Consider the following 24003-nt stretch of genomic DNA (forward strand, 5'->3'; position numbering starts at 1 on the left):
GTATATATATACAGTGGCGCAAAAAAGTATTTAGTCAGCCACCAATTGTGCAAGTCCAATTGTGCAAGTAATTTTCATCATAGGTACACTTCAACTATGACAGACAAAATGAGAAGAAAAAAAATCCAGAAAATCACATTGTAGGAGTTTGAGATGTGGCTTTTTCTTTGCAACTCTGCCTAGAAGACCAGAATCCTGGAGTCGCCTCTTCACTGTTGATGTTGAGGCTGGTGTTTTGCGGGTACTATTTCATGAAGCTGCCAGTTGAGGACTTGTGAGGCGCCTGTTTTTCAAACTAGACACTCTAATATACTTGTCCTCTTGCTCAGTTGTGCACCGGGGCCTCCCATTTCTCTTTCTATTCCGGATAGAGACAGTTTGCGCTGTTCTGTGAAGGGAGTAGTACACAGCGTAGTACGAGATCTTCAGTTTCTTGGCAATTTCTTGCATGGAATCACCTTCATTTCTCAGAAAAAGAATAGACTGACGAGTTTCAGAAGAATGTTATTTGTTTCTGGACATTTTGTGTCTGTAATCGAACCCACAAATGCTGATGCTCCAGATACTCAACTGGTCTAAAGAAGGCCAGTTTTATCACATTTACATTTAAGTCATTTAGCAGACGCTCTTATCCAGAGCGACTTACAAATTGGTGCATTCACCTTATGACATCCAGTGGAACAGTCACTTTACAATAGTGCATCTAAATCTTAAAGGGGGGGGGGGTGAGAGGGATTACTTATCCTATCCTAGGTATTCCTTAAAGAGGTGGGGTTTCAGGTGTCTCCGGAAGGTGGTTATTGCATCTTTAATCAGGACAGCAGTTTTCAGCTGTGTTAACATACTTGCAAAAGTGTTTTTCGAATGATCAATTAGCATTTTCAAATGATAAGCTTGGATTAGCTAACACAGCGTGCCATTGGAACACAGGAGTGATGGTTGCTGATAATGGGCCTCTGTACGCCTATGTAGATATTCCATTAAAAAATCAGCCTGTTTCCAGCTACAATAGTCATTTACAACATTAACAATATCTACACTCTATTTCTGATCAATTTGATATTATTTTAATGGACCAAAAATGTGCTTTTCTTTCAAAAACAAGGACATTTCTGAACAGTAGTGTATATTTATTTAAATACATTTTTTTGCAGAAAATGTGGGTCTGAAAACAGGTGGGGCTCTGACCGTTCGCCACTGACCCTGTTATGATTGATATATAGCCCTATATGTAGATGTACTAGGTACCAGGTAATACATTCAATGCAGTATTAGCCTGATATTTAACTAATTAATGATAATTGTATGCATAATAAGCTTCTAACTTATAGCCTCTGTCTGTTGCGCAATATGCAAGCACCTGTGCTCCATTGGCTTCTCCTTAAAAAACTAGCTTGTTGGACATCCTATTTTTAGAATTTTATATACCAACAGACTATTTTAAGAGGGATGCAAGCTCTTTTTTGCTGAATGTTAAATACAGAAGCCAAAAGGACTCACGGGTAGTTTGAAAGACGAGTGAACACATGATGGTGGTAGGCTATAGTAGTTTTTATTCAGACCCATAACCATTCAATCTTCGTGAAGAGATGTGAAAGCCTTCTGCATCTAATTCCAGTCCTATATTTTTCAAGGATGTCCTTGGAAGGACAAAATGTATTTAATTGAACTGTTGAAAGCAAGGAAAAAATGAAACAACAATCGAGAAAAAGGAGGTAGGCTAATAACATTAGGGGAATATTATGAAAGATATATTATACCCTACTAATGACAGGCCCTATTATATTTCAAAATGTAAATCCAATTCTCTAGTCTATACTTGCAACTTTGTAGGCAGCATGTGGTGCACCAGAATCGCATGTTCTCTTCTGCTTTATCATGGTTTGAACGATGTTTTTAATTCCGGTCCATATAATACAGTATAATACAGCAATACAGTAATACAGTTCACACTCATAACAATTAGCCTTATTTATTTACCCAAGAGAGTGTATAGCTAGCTACATCTATGGCCTTTTATATTTTTCTGTTGTGGGTAATGTGCAGTAGCCCGTATCATATTCACTAAATTGACAAAAGTATGTGGACAACCCTTCAAATGAGGGATTTTGGCTTTTTCAGCCTCACCAGTTACTGACCGGAGTGACCGGAGTATAAAATTGAGCACACAGCCATGCAATATCCATAGACATAAATTGGTAGTAGAATGGCCTTACTGAAGAGCTCGGTGACTTTCAATGTGGCATCTTCATAGGATGCCACCACTCCAACAAGTCAGTTCCTCAAATCTTTGCCCTTCTACAGCTGCCCCGGTCAACTGTAAGTGCTGTTATTGTGAAGTGAAAACGTCTGGGAACAACAATGGCTCAGCCACGAAGTGGTAGGACACATAAGCTCACAAAAGTGCTGAAGCGTGTAGCGTGTAAAAATCGTCTGTCCTCGGTTGCAACACTCACTACCAAGTTCCAAACTGCCTCTGGAAGCAACATCAGCACAAGAACTGTTCGTCAGGAGCTTCATGAAATGGGTTTCCATAGTCGAGCAGCCGCACACAAGTCTAAGATCACCATGTGCAATGCCAAGCGTCGGCTGGAGTGGCGTAAAGCTCGCCGCCATTAGACTCTGGAGCAGTGGAAACGCATTCTCTGGAGTGATGAATCACGCTTCACCATCTGGCAGTCCGATTGACAAATCCGGGTTTGGCGGTTGCCAGGAGAACGTTACCTGCCCGAATGCATAGTTGGTGAAGGAGGAATAATGGTCTGGGGCTGTTTTTCATGGTTCAGGCTAGACCCCTTAGTACCAGTGAAGCGAGGTCCATACAGAAATGGTTTGTCGAGATTGGTATGGAAGAACTTGACTGGCCTGCACAAAGCACTGACCTCCACCCCTTTGAACACCTTTGGGGTGAATTGGAACGCCGACTGCAAGCCAGGCCTAATCGCCCAACATAAGTGCCCGACTTCACTTATGCTCTTGCGGCCGAATGGAAGCAAGTCCCCTTAGCAATGTTCCAACATCTAGTGGAAGAGTGGGGGCTGTTATAGCAGCAAAGGGGGCACCAACTCCATATTAATGCCCATTATTTTGGAATTTGACGAGCAGGTGTCCACATATTTTTGGTATCATTAAATGTCGTTAATGTAGGGCTCATAAAATGTATTTAATATATGGCTCATCATGCTGATCAAAGCTTTAATCAAAAAATGATAATGCTTTTGAATGACACTTCCTGTTTTGGAAGGAAATACCGGGTTACCCGGGAGAAAAATGATTTATTCTCTGGATGGAACATTTGTAAAATGGCGGGAAAATATTGAACCCTAATCAGTACCCTCTCACCCACAGATTGTGTGTCTCCATATTCATTTGTCTCATATTTAATATTCAAATATTTCTAGTTTTACTGTAACCTAGACCTTGTTGTTTTCATGTGGTGTGTGTAGAGTTCTGGTAGTCTGTAGTGAGAGAGTGGTCAGTAGGAGCTGTGCTTCTGTTATTTGTTAGAGTATTGGGGGAGAGGGGAGAGGGGAGAGGGGAGTGGACGTAGGACTGATGCTGCTGCATGTTAAACAGGCCTGCTCTGGCTGAGAGAGAGGCCCCGTCAGGGACAGGAGCAATGGAGCCTCAGAAAGACACAACAAAATCAAATGGTATTTGTCATATGTGCCGAATATGTCAGGTGTAGACTTTATCGTGGAATGATTGTTTAGAGTGTAAAAAGTCATCTAAAATAAAAATAGTAACACAGGGAATAAAATACACAAGAATGACGCTATATCGAAACAAAACCCAAACAAGCCGTACTGCTTCTTGACACAATGCCCACTTAACCCTTTAGCCAGCCGCACCAATGTGTCGGAGGAAACACCATACACCGTGTCAGTGTGCACTGTGCCCGGCCTGTCACAGGAGTCGCTAGTGCGCGATTGGACAAGGACATCCCTGCCGGCCAAGCCCTCCCCTAACCTGGACGATGCTGGGCCAATTGTGCACAGTCCCATGGGTCTCCTGGTCACGGCCAGCTGCAACAGAGCCTGGACTCGAACCCAGAATCTCTAGTGGCACAGCTAGCACTGCAGTGCCACTCGGGAGGCCCCTCGATGTGTTGGTATACGTGTGTGTGTTGTGAGTGAGCATGTGTTATATACTGTATAGTCTTGTGAGTTTTCATAGGGTCAGTGCAGATGGACAGGGTAACCATTTAATTAGCTATTTAGCAGTTTTATTGCTATTTAGCTGTCTTATGGCTTGGGGGTAGAAGCTATCTCGGCGGGGTGTATGGATGTGGGTACGCAGACCCACGAGTCACTCCGGCCCCTCATGCTGAGTTCTGTTTTTTTGTGTCCCCCCACCCCCATCAAAGTTGCCCGTCCTTGTTATAGACCATAGACCTCATACACTACCCTGGGAGACTGCTCAGGACCAACGCACCACACGACCCCAGGTTATACAATGCCAGACTATACCTTACCAGTCTGAACTAAGCTTTTATCAACTGTCTAAACTAGACTGTGCAGCTATCCCATTCTATCTTTGTGCTAAGTTGTTTTACCCAGAAGACACTGTTGTCATTCAAGTATTATTCAACATCACATGACTCGATTGATTTATAATTCTCGGCGTCTGACCTTAGTAAAGTTGGGTAATGTCTTGTCAACAAACCACAGACGATGTTGAAATATCTGTTCCCAAGACAAACACTGTGATTGTGTATGTTGTGTATTCACCTTTGGCATGGTTCCATGGTATAAGGTTGGGGCCTCAAAAAGTGTTTAAAAAATATGAATTAGCTTCTAACGTCATGTAGTCTTAAGGGTCAAATGTGAATTACTGTTTTGAAATGCTTCTCCCCCCACCTCAAAGTAAAGTCTCTGGTATTACTCTCTGGTGTGTGTGTGTGTGTGTGTGTGTGTGTGTGTGTGTGTGTGTGTGTGTGTGTGTGTGTGTGTGTGTGTGTGTGTGTGTGTGTGTGTGTGTGTGTGTGTGTGTGTGTGTGTGTGTGTGTGTGTGTGTGTGTGTGTGTGTGTGTGTGTGTGTGTGTGTGTGTGTGCAGTTTACAATTGGCTCATTCATCCCCCTCCTCTCCCCTGTAACTGTAACTATTCCCCAGGTCGTTGCTGCAAATGAGAACGTGTTCTCACTTACCTCGTAGAATAACGGATAAAATAAATAAATAAACTGGACTGGAACGAATTGCAAAAATCGCTGAATTTGGAGACTTTTATCTCCCTCACCAACTTCAAACATCTGCTATCTGAGCAGCTAACCGATCGCTGCAGCTGTACATAGTCTATCGGTAAATAGCCCACCCAATTTTACCTACCTCATCCCCATACTGTTTATATTTATTTACTTTTCTGCTTTTTTGCACACCAATATCTCTACCTGTACATGACCATCTGATCATGTATCACCCCAGTGTTAATCTGCAAAATTGTAATTATTCGCCTACCTCATGCCTTTTGCACACAATGTATATAGACTCCCCTTTTTTTCTACTGTGTTATTGACTTGTTAATTGTTTACTCCATGTGTAACTCTGTGTTGTTGTCTGTTCACACTGCTATGCTTTATCTTGGCCAGGTCGCAGTTGTAAATGAGAACTTGTTCTCAACTAGCCTACCTGGTTAAATAAAGGTGAAATAAATAAAAAACAATTGAACAAAAAAAGTACTGTCAGATGTTTGGACACATCTACTCATTCAAGGGTTTTTCTTTATTTTTTATTATTTTCTACATTGTAAAATAATAGTGAAGACATCAAAACTATGAAATAACACACATGGAATCATGTAGTAAGCAAAAATATTTAAATAAATCAAAATATGTTTTAAATTTGAGATTCTTCAAATTTAACCATCCAGCCCAACAACAAAAGAAGGAATTGTCCTCTGTCACTGTTATCTTCCTTATCAACTCTGACCTATATAATATATCTAGTTTGTGACCGGGTCTTCCCAGAAGCCTACCGAATACTGGACAGCAGGGCAGGCCAGGGAAGGAAACCGGCAGGCAGGGACCGGCAGGAACTCGCTGGAGCGTTGAAAGTCCTCGATCAACGCAGATTAGGTCAGAGCAGCGCAAACGCAAACGGCTGCACTTGACTTCGATACAGACCACTTTCTGCACGGAGGACTGTAGCGCACAGGAAAAAACATGTCTCGTTCTATCGTCCGACTTTCGCTCATCATCTCTCAGAGAGTGGCTGCCAAGTCCGCCTTATTGCCCAAGACCAAGGTTCCTGCTTTCATCCGTCCAGTCTCCACTAGTTCAGGTTTGAACTATTCTGTTAGAATCGAATAAGGCTTTATAGAATGGAATTACATAGCTTGCATCTGCATAGGATACTTTATTGTCTGTCAGTTAAAATTAAGTTTATTCAAATGAAGTTGAATTTCAACACAAGTTTATTAGATACCATTTTAATAAAACTAGGTCATAGTGTATCTATAATTTTAAAGAAATGAACAAGTATTTTTGTCATGTTATGTAATAGGTTGATGCAGAAAAGACCAGTGGAAGTTGCCAGACAGCCATCTGTCACATGCTTACTGCCACGTTTTTCCTGGGGGTCACATTTGCTCCAAAGAGCAGAAATCCATTGTCCTCAAATCTAATTAGACAGAAGTGGCGAAATGAAAACTAAAGAAAATGCAACAAAACGTTCAACACATTTTGCTTATCAGTGTTTGTGTTACAGGCTCAGGATCTCTGACTCGTTACGATGAGACCACAGACTGGCAGAAAAAACTTACCCCTGAACAGTATGTGGTCACGAGGGAGAAGGGGACAGAGATGGTGAGTCACACACAGCACACGCACTTTGCCTGCCCTCTGCCTCGGTGACCATTGACTGACATTCCTTTATACATGTCAGTGGGTTCAGTGTGTAGTTTTGAACGGACTTTGTTCTTTGTTTATAATCTTCCTCAGAGTGAAAGATAAGAGCAGTTGGTTAAAGAATGACATATGGGCTGAATCCTTCATTTGCACTGATCTGAAAGCTTCAATAATGACAAGAAAGACAACATATAGTGTGTTTACTGTGTGTTAGCCAGGTGTGTGTATTTGTGTCCTCAGCCCTTCAGCGGTCTCTATCTGAACCATAGTGAGGTGGGGATGTACCACTGTGTGTGCTGCGATACTCCCCTCTTCAGGTAACCATCTAACCTCCCTAACACCTGACTCATGTAACCATCTAACACCCCTACACCTCCCTAACGCCTCACCTGACTTCACTCTAACCCGAATTCACTCTAACCACTAACATCTTAATTTAACCTGAGTATGAGCGTTTAGACTAAACCTCTTACTAGACCTCTCTCTCTCTGTCTCTCTCTGTGTCTCTGTCTCTCTCTCTGTCTGTCTCTCTCTCTCTCTGTGTGTCTCTCTCTCTCTCTGTGTCTCTGTCTCTCTCTCTCTCTGTGTCTCTGTCTCTCTCTCTGTCTGTCTCTCTCTCTCTGTGTCTGTCTCTCTCTCTGTCTCTCTCTCTGTGTGTCTCTGTCTCTCTCTCTCTGTGTCTGTCTCTCTCTCTGTGTCTCTCTCTCTGTGTGTTTCTGTCTCTCTCTCTCTCTCTCTCTGTGTCTCTCTCTCTCTCTCTCTCTCTGTGTCTCTGTCTCTCTGTCTGTCTCTCTCTCTCTGTCTCTCTCTCTCTCTCTCTCTCTCTCTCTGTGTCTCTCTCTGTGTCTCTGTCTCTCTCTCTGTGTCTCTGTCTCTCTCTCTGTGTCTCTGTCTCTCTCTCTCTCTGTGTCTCTGTCTCTCTCTCTCTGTGTCTCTGTCTCTCTCTATATCTCTCTGTGTCTCTCTCTGTGTGTCTGTCTCTGTCTCTCTCTCTCTCTGTCTCTCTCTCTGTCTCTCTCTCTCTCTCTGTGTCTCTCTCTCTCTCTGTGTCTCTCTCTCTCCGTGTCTCTCTCTCTGTCTGTCTCTCTCTCTCTGTGTCTCTCTCTCTCTCTCTCTCTCTCTCTCTCTCTCTCTCTCTGTCTCTGTCTCTGTCTCTGTCTCTCTCTCTGTGTCTCTGTCTCTCTCTCTCTCTGTGTCTCTGTCTCTCTCTCTCTGTGTCTGTCTCTCTCTCTCTCTGTGTCTGTCTCTCTCTCTGTGTGTTTCTGTTTCTTTCTCTATCTCTCTCTGTCTCTTTCTCTGTCTCTCTCTTTCTCTGTCTCTCTCTTTCTCTCTGTAGTTCAGAGGCAAAATATGACTCTGGGACAGGCTGGCCAGCGTTCAAAGAGGCTCATGGGACGTGGGAGTGCGACGAGAGCCATGCATCCATCATCCGTCGCCCTGACAACACCATGGGTAGTGCCGAGACAGAGGTCCTCTGTAAACATGTGAGTTGCATTCTGGGTAATAATGCAGAGAGATGTGTTGGTTGTGTTGTGTGTTCTGTCTCCTCTACTGTATTATTTTTACCCTACTGTGTGTGTTTGTGTGTGTGTGTGCACGACAGTGTGATGCCCATCTGGGTCATGTGTTTGAAGATGGACCAGACCCCACAGGACAGAGGTTCTGCATCAACAGCCAGTCTCTTAACTTCAGACCGAGAGATCTCACACCCGAAGACTAGTGGAGCTCCTAGGACCGTTTAGAACCGTCTAAAACCACCTAGGCCTGACCAGAGCAAACCTTCAAACCCAGAGAACACAAACCCAAGGCCCAGTAAAACACAACAGAACTGACACCTGGATCCCTAACACTGACCATAGATGGAATTTTCCTGATTTCCTGACCTCGGCATCAGGAATACTGTTTTCTATGTCTGTATCTTTCTGTAACTGATCAGAGATGAACCTGTAATATTTACATCTGTTCCCAGCCTAACCCTAGCCCCAACTACGACACAGTATGTTATAGGGGTAAGGGGGTAAAGGGGGATCATGTGTTTCATATGGTCACATTTTTACGTCTGTCCATTATATTAAAGGGTCTTCAATCATAGTCACTGGGTCGCTCTGAGATTTAAAGGCCTAATGCAGTGTTTAAAAAAATCTCAATATCAAATAATTTCTGGGTAAAAATGAAGTACCTTACTGTAATAGTTTTCCGTTAAAATGGTCAAAAAGAAACAAAAATAGCTTTTTAGCAAAAAACTATTTCTCTAGCAACAATTTTTACAGTGTTAGTTTCATCCGCTGTTGTACAATATGATACAAAACACAGGAAAACTAAATTTGAACTCCTTCTAACTGATAGGTAAGGAGTATTTTTGACCGCTCATTGAATCGAGCCATTAGTGTCTGCTGTTGTGTACAGTTAGTCTGTGTCTGCGGTAGAACCTATTGCCATATGAACCCTTCAACCTGGAGCATATTCTGTCAATAAAATGTGTATTTTTTCTTGTGTGCTTGGAAAGTGTTATATTGTGTTCAGTTGACAAAATAGTCTAGTGTGCTTTTGTGTTGGTTTAAAAAGAGAAATCAGTTGTAAAATACAGTATAAAGTGCATTCGGAAAGTATTCAGACCACTTCCCTTTTTCCACATTTTTTTTATGTTTACAGCCTTATTCTAAAATGTATCAATTAAAACATTTCCTCATCAATCTACACACAATACCCCATAATGACAAAGCAAAAAAAAGTTTTAAAATTCTTTTGCAAATGTATAAAATAAAAAAATACATAAATACCTTATGTAAATAAGTATTCAGACCCTTTGCAGTGAGACTAAATTGAGGTCAGCTGCATCCTGTTTCCATTGATCATCCTTGATGTTTCTACAACTTGATTGGGGTCCATCTGTGGTAAATTAAATTGTATGGACATGATTTGGAAAGGCACAAACCTGTCTATATAAGATCCCAAAGTTGACAGTGCATGTCGGAGCAAAAACCAAACCATTAGTTTGAAGGAATTGTCTGCAGAGCTCCGATACAGGATTGTATCAAGGCACAGATCTGGGGAAGGGTACCAAAACACTTCTGCAGCATTGAAGGTCCCTAAGAACACAGTGGCCTTCATCATTCTTAAATGGAAAGAGTTTTAACCACCAAGACTCTTCCAAGAGCTGGACGCATGGCCAAACTGAGCAATCAGGGAGAAGGGCCTTAGTCAGAGAGGTGACCATGAACCCGATTGTCACTCTAACAGAGCTCCAGAGTTCCTCTGTGGAGATGGGAGAAAATTCCAGAAGGACAACCATCTCTGCAGCACTCCACCAATCAGGACTTTATGGTAGACTGGCCAGACGGAAGCTACTCCTCAGTAAAAGGCACATGACAGCCCGCTTGGCGTTTGCCAAAATACACCTAAAGGACTCAGACCATGAGAAACAAGATTCTCTGGTCTGATGAAACCATAATTGAACTCTTTGGCCTGAATGCCAAACGTCACATCTGGAGGAAACCTGGCACCATCCCTACGGTGAAGCATGGTGGTGGCAGCATCATGCTGTGGGGATGTTTTCAGAGGCAGGGTGGCTGGGAGACTAGTCAGGATCGAGGCAAAGATTAATGGAGCATTGTTCAGAGCGGTCCTTGATGAAAACTTGCTCCAGAGTGCTCAGGACCTCAGACTAGGGCAAAGATTGTCAGGGGACAATTACATATTTACCTGATGTGTTTGATATTAATAGTAAACAATTATATATTTAACTAAGAGTAAGACTGGCCTACTAATGCTGAGTATTTATGGTGTCCACTCTAGCTTCATTGTTAGGGAAGCTCTCAGCTTCACAACTTAGAGTTTGCAGTCGACAGTTTCATTATTGCAATAATTAATTGATGATTGTTTGAATAATTGTCCAAGTCTCTCTCCAGTAATGAAATTATCACTAGATGGTTCACCTTCCAACAGGACAAAGGCCCCAAGCACACCGCCAAGACAATGCAGGAGTGGCTTCGGGACAAGTCTCTGAATGTCCTTGAGTGGCCCAGCCAGAGCATGGACTTGAACCCGAACAAACATCTCTGGAGAGACCTGAAAAAGCTGTGCAGTGACACTCCCCATCCAACCTGACAGAGCTTGAGAGGATCTGCAGAGAAGAATGCGAGAAACGCCCCAAATACAGGTGTGCCAAGCTTGTAACATCGAGGCTGTAATCGCTGCCAACGGTGCTTCAGCCCAAGAAGACTCGAGAGCCAAAGGTACCTCAACAAAGTACTGAGTAAAGGGTCTGAATACTTATGTAAATGTGATATATCAGTTGTTTTTTTTATATATATTTGCAAAAATTTTCTCCAAACTTGTTTTTGGGATATTGTGTGTAGGTTGATGAGGATATTTTTTTGTCATCCATTTTAGAATAAGTCGAGGGGTCTTAATACCTGAATGCAATGCAGTTACAACAATGATATCAACATCGCCCCCTCTCTGTCAGAAGCACACACTGCACTGACTGGTATGTCCAGCCCACTGCCAGTAAAGGGCTGTTAATGATAAACACAGCAAGAGGTCATCACCCCCTCTGTGTGTGTGCGTGTGTGTGTCAACATTTGTCCAGAAAGAGGCAGCACAGAGAAAGTGAAGGTCGGACACAAGACAGAGGGAAAGATAAATCGAGGGAGAAGTGGGTCATTTTTTTCCTTGTCGATGGACATCAGTTCTGGTATTACACTAGACATAATCATTTAGCAGGGATCCAGGAAAAATCTATCAGATTACACTAGCATTGTGATAACAATCTTGTGGGACAGACACAGCAGAAGGAAGAAGCAGAGAGCGGTGTTGGGAGTGTTTTGGGGACAGTGCTAGAATGACTGGGGTGTGGCAGTGTGTTACCATGCTAATGGTGGTGTGTGTGTGTCTATGGGGGTCGGCCGAGGCGATTGGGGGAGCAAAGAGCCGACCACGACCCCAGAGGAGACCTCCCAAGAAGCCCAAGGTGAACCCCATTGACGACACCCCCCCAGCTCAGAACATTGACATACAACAGGTAGGTACAGGTGTGTGTGTGAGTGAGTGTGTGTGTGCAAACATGATCTCACAAATAGAGCCAGTGGCGGACGTGCCTTGACGTTGTCAATGTTGAAACCCTGCTGTATCGTGTGTGTGTGTGTTGTAGATGGGAGGGCCGTGGTACCTGGTCAACGCAGCGTCTAAGTGTAACTTCCTGATGAAGAACGGTCTGAAGGTGGAGGCTACTGTGATGACCCTGACGCCCCCCTCCTCCCAAGACACCACTCTCTCTGTTAGCACAACCACACGTCTGTGAGTTACACTCCTCTCTCTCTGTTAGCACTACCACACGTCTGTGAGTTACACTCCTCTCTCTCTGTTAGCACTACCACACGTCTGTGAGTTACACTCCTCTCTCTCTGTTAGCACTACCACACGTCTGTGAGTTACACTCCTCTCTCTCTGTTAGCACTACCACACATCTGTGAGTTACACTCCTCTCTCTCTGTTAGCACTACCACACGTCTGTGAGTTACACTCCTCTCTCTCTGTTAGCACTACCACACGTCTGTGAGTTACACTCCTCTCTCTGTTAGCATTACCACACGTCTGTGAGTTACACTCCTCTCTCTCTGTTAGCACTACCACACGTCTGTGAATTACACTCCTCTCTCTCTGTTAAAACTACACACGTCTGTGAGTTACACTCCTTTGTCTGTTAGCACTACACACGTCTGTGAGTTACACTCCTCTCTCTCTGTTAGCACTACCACACGTCTGTGAGTTACACTCCTCTCTCTCTGTTAGCACTACCACACCTCTGTGAGTTACACTCATCTCTCTCTGTTAGCACTACCACACATCTGTGAGTTACACTCCTCTCTCTCTGTTAGCATTACCACACGTCTGTGAGTTACTCCTTTGTCTGTTAGCACTACCACACGTCTGTGAGTTACACTCCTTTCTCTGTTAGCACTACCACACATCTGTGAGTTACACTCCTGTGTTAGCACTACCACACGTCTGTGAGTTACACTCCTCTCTCTCTGTTAGCACTACCACATGTCTGTGAGTTACACTCCTATCTGTGTTAGCACTACCACACGTCTGTGAGTTACACTCCTCTCTCTGTGTTAGCACTACCACACACCTGTGAGTTACACTCCTCTCTCTCTATTAGCACTACCACACCTCTGTGAGTTACACTCCTCTCTCTGTTAGCACTACCACACATCTGTGAGTTACACTCCTGTGTTAGCACTACCACACATCTGTGAGTTACTCCTTTGTCTGTTAGCACTACCACACGTCTGTGAGTTACACTCCTTTCTCTGTTAGCACTACCACACATCTGTGAGTTACACTCCTGTGTTAGCACTACCACACATCTGTGAGTGACACTCTTCTCTCTCTGTTAGCACTACCACACGTCTGTGAGTTACACTCCTTCTCTGTTAGCACTACCACACATCTGTGAGTTACACTCTTCTCTCTCTGTTAGCACTACCACATGTCTGTGAGTTACACTCCTATCTGTGTTAGCACTACCACGCGTCTGTGAGTTACACTCCTTTCTCTGTTAGCACTACCACACGTCTGTGAGTTACTCTCCTCTCTCTCTGTTAGCACTACCACACGTCTGTGAGTTACACTCTTCTCTCTCTGTTAGCACTACCACACGTCTGTGAGTTACACTCCTCTCTCTCTGTTAACACTACCACACGTCTGTGAGTTACACTCCTCTCTCTGTTAACACTACCACACGTCTGTGAGTTACACTCCTCTCTCTCTGTTAGCATTACCACACGTCTGTGAGTTACACTCCTCTCTCTCTGTTAGCACTACCACACATCTGTGAGTTACACTCCTCTCTCTCTCTGTTAGCACTACCACACGTCTGTGAGTTACACTCCTCTCTCTCTGTTAGCACTACCACACGTCTGTGAGTTACACTCCTCTCTCTGTTAGCATTACCACACGTCTGTGAGTTACACTCCTCTCTCTCTGTTAGCACTACACACGTCTGTGAGTTACACTCCTCTCTCTCTGTTAGCACTACCACACGTCTGTGAGTTACACTCCTCTCTCTCTGTTAGCACTACCACACCTCTGTGAGTTACACTCATCTCTCTCTGTTAGCACTACCACACATCTGTGAGTTACACTCCTCTCTCTCTGTTAGCATTACCACACGTCTGTGAGTTACTCCTTTGTCTGTTAGCACTACCACACGTCTGTGAGTTACACTCCTTTCTCTGTTAGCACTACCACACATCTGTGAGTTACACTCCTGTGTTAGCACTACCACACGTCTGTGAGTTACACTCCTCTCTCTCTGTTAGCACTACCACATGTCTGTGAGTTACACTCCTATCTGTGTTAGCACTACCACACGTCTGTGAGTTACACTCCTCTCTCTGTGTTAGCACTACCACACACCTGTGAGTTACACTCCTCTCTCTCTGTTAGCACTACCACACCTCTGTGAGTTACACTCCTCTCTCTCTGTTAGCACTACCACACATCTGTGAGTTACACTCCTGTGTTAGCACTACCACACATCTGTGAGTTACTCCTTTGTCTGTTAGCACTACCACACGTCTGTGAGTTACACTCCTTTCTCTGTTAGCACTACCACACATCTGTGAGTTACACTCCTGTGTTAGCACTACCACACATCTGTGAGTTACACTCTTCTCTCTCTGTTAGCACTACCACACGTATGTGAGTTACTCCTTTGTCTGTTAGCACTACCACACGTCTGTGAGTTACACTCCTTTCTCTGTTAGCACTACCACACATCTGTGAGTTACACTCCTGTGTTAGCACTACCACACATCTGTGAGTTACACTCTTCTCTCTCTGTTAGCACTACCACACGTCTGTGAGTTACACTCCTTCTCTGTTAGCACTACCACACATCTGTGAGTTACACTCTTCTCTCTCTGTTAGCACTACCACATGTCTGTGAGTTACACTCCTATCTGTGTTAGCACTACCACGCGTCTGTGAGTTACACTCCTTTCTCTGTTAGCACTACCACACGTCTGTGAGTTACTCTCCTCTCTCTCTGTTAGCACTACCACACGTCTGTGAGTTACACTCTTCTCTCTCTGTTAGCACTACCACACGTCTGTGAGTTACACTCCTCTCTCTCTGTTAACACTACCACACGTCTGTGAGTTACACTCCTCTCTCTGTTAACACTACCACACGTCTGTGAGTTACACTCCTCTCTCTCTGTTAGCATTACCACACGTCTGTGAGTTACACTCCTCTCTCTCTGTTAGCACTACCACACATCTGTGAGTTACACTCCTCTCTCTCTGTTAGCACTACCACACGTCTGTGAGTTACACTCCTCTCTCTCTGTTAGCACTACCACACGTCTGTGAGTTACACTCCTCTCTCTGTTAGCATTACCACACGTCTGTGAGTTACACTCCTCTCTCTCTGTTAGCACTACCACAAGTCTGTGAATTACACTCCTCTCTCTCTGTTAAAACTACACACGTCTGTGAGTTACACTCCTTTGTCTGTTAGCACTACACACGTCTGTGAGTTACACTCCTCTCTCTCTGTTAGCACTACCACACGTCTGTGAGTTACACTCCTCTCTCTCTGTTAGCACTACCACACCTCTGTGAGTTACACTCATCTCTCTCTGTTAGCACTACCACACATCTGTGAGTTACACTCCTCTCTCTCTGTTAGCATTACCAAACGTCTGTGAGTTACTCCTTTGTCTGTTAGCACTACCACACGTCTGTGAGTTACACTCCTTTCTCTGTTAGCACTACCACACATCTGTGAGTTACACTGCTGTGTTAGCACTACCACACGTCTGTGAGTTACACTCCTCTCTCTCTGTTAGCACTACCACATGTCTGTGAGTTACACTCCTATCTGTGTTAGCACTACCACACGTCTGTGAGTTACACTCCTCTCTCTGTGTTAGCACTACCACACACCTGTGAGTTACACTCCTCTCTCTCTGTTAGCACTACCACAACTCTGTGAGTTACACTCCTCTCTCTCTGTTAGCACTACCACACATCTGTGAGTTACACTCCTGTGTTAGCACTACCACACATCTGTGAGTTACTCCTTTGTCTGTTAGCACTACCACACGTCTGTGAGTTACACTCCTTTCTCTGTTAGCACTACCACACATCTGTGAGTTACACTCCTGTGTTAGCACTACCACACATCTGTGAGTTACACTCTTCTCTCTCTGTTAGCACTACCACACGTATGTGAGTTACTCCTTTGTCTGTTAGCACTACCACATGTCTGTGAGTTACACTCCTTTCTCTGTTAGCACTACCACACATCTGTGAGTTACACTCCTGTGTTAGCACTACCACACATCTGTGAGTTACACTCTTCTCTCTCTGTTAGCACTACCACACGTCTGTGAGTTACACTCCTTCTCTGTTAGCACTACCACACATCTGTGAGTTACACTCTTCTCTCTCTGTTAGCACTACCACATGTCTGTGAGTTACACTCCTATCTGTGTTAGCACTACCACACGTCTGTGAGTTACACTCCTTTCTCTGTTAGCACTACCACACATCTGTGAGTTACACTCCTGTGTTAGCACTACCACACATCTGTGAGTTACACTCTTCTCTCTCTGTTAGCACTACCACACGTATGTGAGTTACTCCTTTGTCTGTTAGCACTACCACACGTCTGTGAGTTACACTCCTTTCTCTGTTAGCACTACCACACATCTGTGAGTTACACTCCTGTGTTAGCACTACCACACATCTGTGAGTTACACTCTTCTCTCTCTGTTAGCACTACCACACGTCTGTGAGTTACACTCCTTCTCTGTTAGCACTACCACACATCTGTGAGTTACACTCTTCTCTCTCTGTTAGCACTACCACATGTCTGTGAGTTACACTCCTATCTGTGTTAGCACTACCACGCGTCTGTGAGTTACACTCCTTTCTCTGTTAGCACTACCACACGTCTGTGAGTTACTCTCCTCTCTCTCTGTTAGCACTACCCCACGTCTGTGAGTTACACTCCTCTCTCTCTGTTAGCACTACCACACGTCTGTGAATTACACTCCTCTCTCTCTGTTAAAACTACACACGTCTGTGAGTTACACTCCTTTGTCTGTTAGCACTACACACGTCTGTGAGTTACACTCCTCTCTCTCTGTTAGCACTACCACACGTCTGTGAGTTACACTCCTCTCTCTCTGTTAGCACTACCACACCTCTGTGAGTTACACTCATCTCTCTCTGTTAGCACTACCACATATCTGTGAGTTACACTCCTCTCTCTCTGTTAGCATTACCACACGTCTGTGAGTTACTCCTTTGTCTGTTAGCACTACCACACGTCTGTGAGTTACACTCCTTTCTCTGTTAGCACTACCACACATCTGTGAGTTACACTCCTGTGTTAGCACTACCACACGTCTGTGAGTTACACTCCTCTCTCTCTGTTAGCACTACCACATGTCTGTGAGTTACACTCCTATCTGTGTTAGCACTACCACACGTCTGTGAGTTACACTCCTCTCTCTGTGTTAGCACTACCACACACCTGTGAGTTACACTCCTCTCTCTCTGTTAGCACTACCACACCTCTGTGAGTTACACTCCTCTCTCTCTCTCTGTTAGCACTACCACACATCTGTGAGTTACACTCCTGTGTTAGCACTACCACACATCTGTGAGTTACTCCTTTGTCTGTTAGCACTACCACACGTCTGTGAGTTACACTCCTTTCTCTGTTAACACTATCACACATCTGTGAGTTACACTCCTGTGTTAGCACTACCACACATCTGTGAGTTACACTCTTCTCTCTCTGTTAGCACTGTCTGAGTTACACTCCTTTCTCTGTTAGCACTACCACACGTCTGTGAGTTACACTCCTCTCTCTCTGTTAGCACTACCACACGTCTGTGAGTTACACTCTTCTCTCTCTGTTAGCACTACCACACCTCTGTGAGTTACACTCCTCTCTCTCTGTTAGCACTACCAGATGTCTGTGAGTTACACTCCTATCTGTGTTAGCACTACCACACGTCTGTGAGTTACACTCCTTTCTCTGTTAGCACTACCACACATCTGTGAGTTACACTCCTGTGTTAGCACTACCACACATCTGTGAGTTACACTCTTCTCTCTCTGTTAGCACTACCACACGTATGTGAGTTACTCCTTTGTCTGTTAGCACTACCACACGTCTGTGAGTTACACTCCTTTCTCTGTTAGCACTACCACACATCTGTGAGTTACACTCCTGTGTTAGCACTACCACACATCTGTGAGTTACACTCTTCTCTCTCTGTTAGCACTACCACACGTCTGTGAGTTACACTCCTTCTCTGTTAGCACTACCACACATCTGTGAGTTACACTCTTCTCTCTCTGTTAGCACTACCACATGTCTGTGAGTTACACTCCTATCTGTGTTAGCACTACCACGCGTCTGTGAGTTACACTCCTTTCTCTGTTAGCACTACCACACGTCTGTGAGTTACTCTCCTCTCTCTCTGTTAGCACTACCCCACGTCTGTGAGTTACACTCCTCTCTCTCTGTTAGCACTACCACACGTCTGTGAATTACACTCCTCTCTCTCTGTTAAAACTACACACGTCTGTGAGTTACACTCCTTTGTCTGTTAGCACTACACACGTCTGTGAGTTACACTCCTCTCTCTCTGTTAGCACTACCACACGTCTGTGAGTTACTCTCCTCTCTCTCTGTTAGCACTACCACACGTCTGTGAGTTACACTCCTTTCTCTGTTAGCACTACCACACATCTGTGAGTTACACTCCTGTGTTAGCACTACCACACATCTGTGAGTGACACTCTTCTCTCTCTGTTAGCACTACCACACGTCTGTGAGTTACACTCCTTCTCTGTTAGCACTACCACACATCTGTGAGTTACACTCTTCTCTCTCTGTTAGCACTACCACATGTCTGTGAGTTACACTCCTATCTGTGTTAGCACTACCACGCGTCTGTGAGTTACACTCCTTTCTCTGTTAGCACTACCACACGTCTGTGAGTTACTCTCCTCTCTCTCTGTTAGCACTACCACACGTCTGTGAGTTACACTCTTCTCTCTCTGTTAGCACTACCACACGTCTGTGAGTTACACTCCTCTCTCTCTGTTAACACTACCACACGTCTGTGAGTTACACTCCTCTCTCTGTTAACACTACCACACGTCTGTGAGTTACACTCCTCTCTCTCTGTTAGCATTACCACACGTCTGTGAGTTACACTCCTCTCTCTCTGTTAGCACTACCACACATCTGTGAGTTACACTCCTCTCTCTCTGTTAGCACTACCACACGTCTGTGAGTTACACTCCTCTCTCTCTGTTAGCACTACCACACGTCTGTGAGTTACACTCCTCTCTCTGTTAGCATTACCACACGTCTGTGAGTTACACTCCTCTCTCTCTGTTAGCACTACCACAAGTCTGTGAATTACACTCCTCTCTCTCTGTTAAAACTACACACGTCTGTGAGTTACACTCCTTTGTCTGTTAGCACTACACACGTCTGTGAGTTACACTCCTCTCTCTCTGTTAGCACTACCACACGTCTGTGAGTTACACTCCTCTCTCTCTGTTAGCACTACCACACCTCTGTGAGTTACACTCATCTCTCTCTGTTAGCACTACCACACATCTGTGAGTTACACTCCTCTCTCTCTGTTAGCATTACCAAACGTCTGTGAGTTACTCCTTTGTCTGTTAGCACTACCACACGTCTGTGAGTTACACTCCTTTCTCTGTTAGCACTACCACACATCTGTGAGTTACACTGCTGTGTTAGCACTACCACACGTCTGTGAGTTACACTCCTCTCTCTCTGTTAGCACTACCACATGTCTGTGAGTTACACTCCTATCTGTGTTAGCACTACCACACGTCTGTGAGTTACACTCCTCTCTCTGTGTTAGCACTACCACACACCTGTGAGTTACACTCCTCTCTCTCTGTTAGCACTACCACAACTCTGTGAGTTACACTCCTCTCTCTCTGTTAGCACTACCACACATCTGTGAGTTACACTCCTGTGTTAGCACTACCACACATCTGTGAGTTACTCCTTTGTCTGTTAGCACTACCACACGTCTGTGAGTTACACTCCTTTCTCTGTTAGCACTACCACACATCTGTGAGTTACACTCCTGTGTTAGCACTACCACACATCTGTGAGTTACACTCTTCTCTCTCTGTTAGCACTACCACACGTATGTGAGTTACTCCTTTGTCTGTTAGCACTACCACATGTCTGTGAGTTACACTCCTTTCTCTGTTAGCACTACCACACATCTGTGAGTTACACTCCTGTGTTAGCACTACCACACATCTGTGAGTTACACTCTTCTCTCTCTGTTAGCACTACCACACGTCTGTGAGTTACACTCCTTCTCTGTTAGCACTACCACACATCTGTGAGTTACACTCTTCTCTCTCTGTTAGCACTACCACATGTCTGTGAGTTACACTCCTATCTGTGTTAGCACTACCACACGTCTGTGAGTTACACTCCTTTCTCTGTTAGCACTACCACACATCTGTGAGTTACACTCCTGTGTTAGCACTACCACACATCTGTGAGTTACACTCTTCTCTCTCTGTTAGCACTACCACACGTATGTGAGTTACTCCTTTGTCTGTTAGCACTACCACACGTCTGTGAGTTACACTCCTTTCTCTGTTAGCACTACCACACATCTGTGAGTTACACTCCTGTGTTAGCACTACCACACATCTGTGAGTTACACTCTTCTCTCTCTGTTAGCACTACCACACGTCTGTGAGTTACACTCCTTCTCTGTTAGCACTACCACACATCTGTGAGTTACACTCTTCTCTCTCTGTTAGCACTACCACATGTCTGTGAGTTACACTCCTATCTGTGTTAGCACTACCACGCGTCTGTGAGTTACACTCCTTTCTCTGTTAGCACTACCACACGTCTGTGAGTTACTCCTCCTCTCTCTCTGTTAGCACTACCCCACGTCTGTGAGTTACACTCCTCTCTCTCTGTTAGCACTACCACACGTCTGTGAATTACACTCCTCTCTCTCTGTTAAAACTACACACGTCTGTGAGTTACACTCCTTTGTCTGTTAGCACTACACACGTCTGTGAGTTACACTCCTCTCTCTCTGTTAGCACTACCACACGTCTGTGAGTTACACTCCTCTCTCTCTGTTAGCACTACCACACCTCTGTGAGTTACACTCACTCTCTCTCTGTTAGCACTACCACATATCTGTGAGTTACACTCCTCTCTCTCTGTTAGCATTACCACACGTCTGTGAGTTACTCCTTTGTCTGTTAGCACTACCACACGTCTGTGAGTTACACTCCTTTCTCTGTTAGCACTACCACACATCTGTGAGTTACACTCCTGTGTTAGCACTACCACACGTCTGTGAGTTACACTCCTCTCTCTCTGTTAGCACTACCACATGTCTGTGAGTTACACTCCTATCTGTGTTAGCACTACCACACGTCTGTGAGTTACACTCCTCTCTCTGTGTTAGCACTACCACACACCTGTGAGTTACACTCCTCTCTCTCTGTTAGCACTACCACACCTCTGTGAGTTACACTCCTCTCTCTCTGTTAGCACTACCACACATCTGTGAGTTACACTCCTGTGTTAGCACTACCACACATCTGTGAGTTACTCCTTTGTCTGTTAGCACTACCACACGTCTGTGAGTTACACTCCTTTCTCTGTTAACACTATCACACATCTGTGAGTTACACTCCTGTGTTAGCACTACCACACATCTGTGAGTTACACTCTTCTCTCTCTGTTAGCACTACCACGCGTCTGAGTTACACTCCTTTCTCTGTTAGCACTACCACACGTCTGTGAGTTACTCTCCTCTCTCTCTGTTAGCACTACCACACGTCTGTGAGTTACACTCTTCTCTCTCTGTTAGCACTACCACACCTCTGTGAGTTACACTCCTCTCTCTCTGTTAGCACTACCAGATGTCTGTGAGTTACACTCCTATCTGTGTTAGCACTACCACACGTCTGTGAGTTACACTCCTTTCTCTGTTAGCACTACCACACATCTGTGAGTTACACTCCTGTGTTAGCACTACCACACATCTGTGAGTTACACTCTTCTCTCTCTGTTAGCACTACCACACGTATGTGAGTTACTCCTTTGTCTGTTAGCACTACCACACGTCTGTGAGTTACACTCCTTTCTCTGTTAGCACTACCACACATCTGTGAGTTACACTCCTGTGTTAGCACTACCACACATCTGTGAGTTACACTCTTCTCTCTCTGTTAGCACTACCACACGTCTGTGAGTTACACTCCTTCTCTGTTAGCACTACCACACATCTGTGAGTTACACTCTGTTAGCACTCTCTGTGAGTTCTCTGTTAGCACTACCACATGTCTGTGAGTTACACTCCTATCTGTGTTAGCACTACCACGCGTCTGTGAGTTACACTCCTTTCTCTGTTAGCACTACCACACGTCTGTGAGTTACTCTCCTCTCTCTCTGTTAGCACTACCCCACGTCTGTGAGTTACACTCCTCTCTCTCTGTTAGCACTACCACACGTCTGTGAATTACACTCCTCTCTCTCTGTTAAAACTACACACGTCTGTGAGTTACACTCCTTTGTCTGTTAGCACTACACACGTCTGTGAGTTACACTCCTCTCTCTCTGTTAGCACTACCACACGTCTGTGAGTTACTCTCCTCTCTCTCTGTTAGCACTACCCCACGTCTGTGAGTTACACTCCTCTCTCTCTGTTAGCATTACCACACGTCTGTGAGTTACTCCTTTGTCTGTTAGCACTACCACACGTCTGTGAGTTACACTCCTTTCTCTGTTAGCACTACCACACATCTGTGAGTTACACTCCTGTGTTAGCACTACCACACGGCTGTGAGTTACACTCCTCTCTCTCTGTTAGCACTACCACATGTCTGTGAGTTACACTCCTATCTGTGTTAGCACTACCACACGTCTGTGAGTTACACTCCTCTCTCTGTGTTAGCACTACCACACACCTGTGAGTTACACTCCTCTCTCTCTGTTAGCACTACCACACCTCTGTGAGTTACACTCCTCTCTCTCTGTTAGCACTACCACACATCTGTGAGTTACACTCCTGTGTTAGCACTACCACACATCTGTGAGTTACTCCTTTGTCTGTTAGCACTACCACACGTCTGTGAGTTACACTCCTTTCTCTGTTAGCACTATCACACATCTGTGAGTTACACTCCTGTGTTAGCACTACCACACATCTGTGAGTTACACTCTTCTCTCTCTGTTAGCACTACCACGCGTATGTGAGTTACTCCTTTGTCTGTTAGCACTACCACACGTCTGTGAGTTACACTCCTTTCTCTGTTAGCACTACCACACATCTGTGAGTTACACTCCTGTGTTAGCACTACCACACATCTGTGAGTTACACTCTTCTCTCTCTGTTAGCACTACCACGCGTCTGAGTTACACTCCTTTCTCTGTTAGCACTACCACACGTCTGTGAGTTACTCTCCTCTCTCTCTGTTAGCACTACCACACGTCTGTGAGTTACACTCTTCTCTCTCTGTTAGCACTACCACACCTCTGTGAGTTACACTCCTCTCTCTCTGTTAGCACTACCACACGTCTGTGAGTTACACTCCTTTTTCTGTTAGCACTACCACACACCTGTGAGTTACACTCCTCTTTCTCTGTTAGCACAACCATACGTCTGTGAGTTACACTTCTCTCTCTCTGTTAGCACTACCACACGTCTGTGAGTTACACTCCTCTCTCTGTTAGCACTACCACACGTCTGTGAGTTACACCCCTTTCTCTGTTAGCACTACCACACGTCTGTGAGTTACACTCCTCTCTCTGTTAGCACTACCACACGTCTGTGAGTTACACCCCTTTCTCTGTTAGCACTACCACACATCTGTGAGTTACACCCCTTTCTCTGTTAGCACTACCACGCGTCTGTGAGTTACACCCCTTTCTCTGTTAGCACTACCATACGTCTGTGAGTTACACTTCTCTCTCTCTGTTAGCACTACCACACGTCTGTGAGTTACACTCCTCTCTCTCTGTTAGCACTACCACACGTCTGTGAGTTACACTCCTCTCTCTCTGTTAGCACTACCACACGTC

General features: G+C 44.7%; 2 protein-coding genes across 3 annotated transcripts in view; both read left to right on the forward strand.

Moving 5' to 3' along the window:
* The first annotated feature begins 5950 nt into the window (after nt 1–5950).
* msrb2 (methionine sulfoxide reductase B2) lies at nt 5951–9340 on the forward strand. Its single transcript, XM_046290809.1, has 5 exons — nt 5951–6277; nt 6704–6801; nt 7084–7160; nt 8180–8327; nt 8447–9340. The coding sequence occupies exons 1-5, from the start codon at nt 6160–6162 to the stop codon at nt 8561–8563; spliced, it is 558 nt and encodes a 185-aa protein (XP_046146765.1). The 5' UTR covers nt 5951–6159; the 3' UTR covers nt 8564–9340.
* Nucleotides 9341–11415: 2075 nt separating this feature from the next.
* c8g (complement component 8, gamma polypeptide) overlaps nt 11416–24003 on the forward strand; it is a 32995-nt gene continuing 20407 nt past the window's right edge. For both annotated transcript variants that reach the window (XM_046292694.1, XM_046292695.1), the window contains exons 1-2: nt 11416–11866; nt 11996–12141. In XM_046292694.1, the coding sequence (XP_046148650.1) occupies nt 11687–11866; nt 11996–12141 (326 nt within the window). In that variant the 5' untranslated portion in view covers nt 11416–11686. The remainder of the gene's footprint in view (nt 11867–11995; nt 12142–24003) is intronic.

Source organism: Oncorhynchus gorbuscha, linkage group LG12 (assembly GCF_021184085.1).
Source record: "Oncorhynchus gorbuscha isolate QuinsamMale2020 ecotype Even-year linkage group LG12, OgorEven_v1.0, whole genome shotgun sequence".
Classification (NCBI taxonomy): Eukaryota; Metazoa; Chordata; class Actinopteri; order Salmoniformes; family Salmonidae; genus Oncorhynchus; species Oncorhynchus gorbuscha.